Genomic DNA, 4,596 nt, shown 5'->3' with positions numbered 1-4,596 from the left:
ACCTGAAGATTTAGGTTTTTGTTGGCAAATTATTACTGGCAATTATCATTGGCATATATTTCAAAATGTGAAAAAATCCCATCACATTAATTTTCTATACTTTATTCTTTGATTCCTTCATATTTCTCCTGATTAAAAGAAAAAAAATGACATCTTGCAATGCACTGCCATGTCAGTTAAACTCATGAATATTGGTGGGAGGTTCTAACATCAACTTCTATAAATTACAGCTTACAGATGTGATTTCTTCAGTGAAGCTAATAACAACCTAAAATCATTCCTCAACCACAATATGAACTATTAAAACTGAATGGATCTGAGTGAACAGCAGACGGTGCATTACTGTTCAGATTCTGGAAATGCTTCTTGCTTCAGAGAAATCCGAGCAACATCAGTGTGTGTGATACTCTACCTGATTTCAGGAGCAGTGGTAATGATTACAATTGCTGGAAACCTGGTGGTTATCATTTCCATTTCACATTTTAAACAGCTTCACACGCCAACTAATCTCCTTGTGCTCTCTTTGGCCGTGGCAGATCTGCTTGTAGGTGCAATTGTAATGCCTTTCACAGTTATTCAGTCTATAGAAACCTGTTGGGATTTTGGACACATATTTTGCTTTTTTTATACATTTTGCCTTGTATTGCTAACCTCAGCTTCTGTAAACAATTTGGTGTTAATAGCTGTTGATCGGTACTTTGCTTTGTGTGACCCATTTTTTTACTCTAGCAAAATAACGAATAACTTGACTTTGCTTCTTATTTTATTTTCATGGATCATAGCTTTATGTTACACAGTAGCAGTGGTTTATTTTAAAGTAAATTTGGAAGATGCAGAAGGATTTAATAAATGCTCAAATAACTGTCTATTTGTGTTAAGTCCAGCTTGGGGCTTAATTGATCTCATGGTTTCGTTTCTTTTGCCCTGTTTTGCAATGTTATGTTTATACACAAGAATATTTTTTGTTGTAAAAAAACATATAAGAGCTATTCATTCTGTAACGGCTCAGGTAGGCGCTAATAATGGGAAACAAAAAGTTGCAAGTTTTTCTGAACGAAAAGCTGCAAAGACATTAGGAATTGTAGTGATTGTGTTTTTTATTTGCTGGGTGCCATACCACATTTGTACAATTATTGATTCTTATATGGATTATTCAGTTCCCTCTCTTCTAATGTATATTTTCTCATGGCTCATCTATATTAATTCCGGCATGAATCCAATAATATATGCTTTATTTTATCCATGGTTCAAAAAGTCATCAAAACTAATTATAACTTTAAAGATCTGTAGTCATGCATCTTCCTTAATCAACCTGTTTTCTGAAAGCCATTAGCTCATTTTATGATTTGTGCAAAACATGAGTATCTGCTTTATATTATGCTTTGTCTTCCTCATGTGAATTAGTGACTTATAAATTAATATAATGTAATGTATGTTAATGTGGAATAAAGTAATATAGTATGCTTAAATGATATTCACCTTATTTATTGATTCTGTATCATTAATATACTGTATTGTTACAGAAAAGAGACATACAACACTATAGCCAGTGAGCTTGTATTCCAGACACATATTATATAATGATGTCATAGAAGATTTAAAGTGAGTTTTGTGGAATGAGTTATGATCCCTAGACTGTAAAAAGAGTAAGGGAAAAATAACATTTTGGGAAAGAAACAGAATAAGAAGGAGGGAAAGAGAGTGCCCCCTTTAAGTGAATGGAAGAATGAATTTTCAGGGGTATACAATGTTACCTACCAAAAACCAAACAGAGCAATGTTACTTGAAATTGGTGATTAAATGGACTATATAAATTAATAGCCTACAGTGTTGTAACTAAATACTGAAGTTAAAATTGACAACTTTAAATGATTATGTGTTTAAATGGAAGACTCATAAAGAACACCATCATAGAAAAAGAACATTTATAACATAGAAGGAGATTTTCCAATTAGATGCAAGTATAATGTTTAACATTTTAAGCTTTGACATTAAAAGACTAATAATGAAAGGGTACTAATAAAGCTGGTAACTAAGGAATAATCTGCTGCATCACTAATATCTATGATTTCTAAAAAAGACTGGTCATTGGCATACTGGAGGGGAAACTTGTAAAATTACGTTTTAAGTTTGATGTAAACAAAACAGATTTGGAATATCCAATGGGTTTATCAGGCAGATTTACAAATTTAATTAATTAAGTATTGGAACGGAGGTTGTCTACCAAAATGAACACATACTGTAACTTCAGTATGTCTTATATGTAACTATATCCAGTTAAGGTGTTTATTGGTAGTGTAGCCCAGACAAATACAGTATCTCTCTTAACTGTAAATGAGAACAGAATGTTATAGTTTAATTTTCTTTTAATACGTGTTATTGATTTTAACACTACAGTTTAATAAAACTCCCACACATTGGGAAAAATATACTGTAAATATTTCACCAAATTCCACATACAGAAATACACTTCAGGGATAGAATAATTTATTCAGCTAAAAGATTTTTGTCATCTAGGGAAATTTCAATCAGGACAATGGCTATCATTACTGCCAAACAGCTTCATAGCTCCGTCAGATTTATGCATGTTTCTGTGTGTTCTTTCTTGGGTATTCTAGTGTTCTGCCACATCACAGAGATTTGGGTGTTGAGGTTTTTCCGTAATGAACTGGAATCACATCAAGAGATGGATAATAAATTTGTGTGTAACCCTGATAAGGTCCTGTAATGGAATCAGTGAAATCAGAAAATGAATGAATTTGTTATTTAATATCCATGCTACAGTTCAACCTGTGGTTTAACATCTTTTTAAATTAACCATAGGGTTCTATTTGTCTAAGAAAGAGAGTGATGTTTATCTTTAATTAACCATAAGATGATCAATGCAGTATTATTACTTGGGAAGAAGAATAGAACGGCTTAAAGTAGGGGTCAGAAAAATCAGTCCTCGAGGCCATAGTGCATGCAGATTATTGTTGCAACACAATTTCTTAATGAGAAATCAATTAGTGCTACTGGGGCATTTATTGCTCAAGCAGTATTTTTATTTTTTATTTTATTTGTCTGGCTTGATAAGAATCCCCAGCCTTAACTGCTTATTTTTACTCTTAAACAGACACAGTCACTGTTTTAAAATGTTGCTTATTAGAAACTATATGCAAAAAATAATGGAACCTGCAGTTCTCCATCTAATTTGTTTCATTTCACACCTGTGTGTATTTGTGAACTATTTTAATAAAACGTTTGTAAGGAAACTGAAAAAACAAAAGTAAATGACTGAGAACTACTCAGTCGCTTCAGGCTACAAAGCATATGGATGATATCCTTAGAAAGGAAAAAAATCATATATAATATAAAAAAAAAGACCTGACATGGCAGAATGAAAATACTAAGAAGCCTTAAAATTAAATAAGGTATGTTATTGACAAGGACTGCAGCCACTATGGCCATCCAGGACTGATCTTCATCCCTTGTTTAAAGCATCTGAAGCCACAGTACAGGTAAAACCCTGGATATTTTCAGGCACAAAGCATTTGTAACCCCATGTTAATTATTGTAAACCCCACATAGAGGAACAACAGCACAAAACTAAAATGAAAGCCCATTCTTTTTGAACTTTGAGCTCATTACAAAGTTACTTTTACCCATTTTTAAATGTTTGTTGTCTATATAGAATGATATATCTTAAGAGCTATAAGTTATCCTCCACTCAGCACAGAGACCCATTAATCTTAAAACTCATTCTTAGTAGCTTGTACGCACAATCCATCTCTTCCCCTAGGCCTCATAGTCCATAGACCTCATCATTTTTTTTTAATATATTATTTTTAAAAGTTTGCTTTTTGCTGATGTTGTTTCTTGTTTAATAAATATAAAAATAGTATATCAGTGGATGACTTCTAATATCACTCTAAGTAATACTAGCATAAGAAACTGTTTTGTAATGATGCCCACTGATTATGAAACCCAAAGGAGATATGGAAGACTTGTCTTTGCTACAAGTAGATCTTAAATTCTTTATTCTTCTTAAATCTCTGACATTTATAGAAATAGAAATAAACTGTTGTTTGAAGCACATGCTGAAGTGTTCAAAATGGACAAGTCTTGGGCAATTTATTTCACTTAATAAAAATGTGATTTTCAGAGTAAAGATATATGTCAATACATGTAAAACAGCTGGGATTAAAATAGATTGTAATGAACAATTATCTAGAAAAGTACAGAATAAATTTTAACTCATGCTGAGAAATTAGAGCAACATCAAATATCATTTTCTAAAAGGCATGATCAATGGATGTTTTTGCAGCGCCTATTTTAAACATTATCAATAGTTCATTACTGCATGGCACAGTACCTGATGCACTAAAAGTGTCAGTCATTAAACCATTACTTAAAAGTCAGACCTAGACCCACACATACTAAATAATTATGGCCTATTTCAAATTTACCCTTTCTCTCTAAAATACTAGAAAAAGTAGTCACCAATCAGCTTCAGTCACACCTTACGCATTACAATTTATTTGAGAAATTCCAGTCTGGTTTCCGCACTGGTCATAGTACAGAAACGGCACTAACGCAGGTTGTAAATGACATTCT

At 32.4% G+C, this 4,596-nt stretch overlaps 1 protein-coding gene across 1 annotated transcript; it reads left to right on the top strand.

Moving 5' to 3' along the window:
- The first annotated feature begins 310 nt into the window (after positions 1-310).
- On the top strand, positions 311-1,333 carry LOC120526562 (trace amine-associated receptor 13c-like). Its single transcript, XM_039749726.1, has one exon. It carries the CDS (start codon positions 311-313, stop codon positions 1,331-1,333), a length of 1,023 nt encoding a protein of 340 aa, XP_039605660.1.
- Positions 1,334-4,596: the final 3,263 nt, after the last annotated feature.

This window comes from Polypterus senegalus, chromosome 3 (genome assembly GCF_016835505.1).
Source record: "Polypterus senegalus isolate Bchr_013 chromosome 3, ASM1683550v1, whole genome shotgun sequence".
In the NCBI taxonomy this organism is placed as follows: domain Eukaryota; kingdom Metazoa; phylum Chordata; class Cladistia; order Polypteriformes; family Polypteridae; genus Polypterus; species Polypterus senegalus.
This window is presented reverse-complemented; position numbering and strand designations above follow the sequence as displayed.

What these genes read in the sequence shown, in the direction of transcription:
- LOC120526562 (XM_039749726.1), top strand. Translation starts at nt 311, where the DNA reads ATGGATCTGAGTGAACAGCAGACGGTGCATTACTGTTCAGATTCTGGA.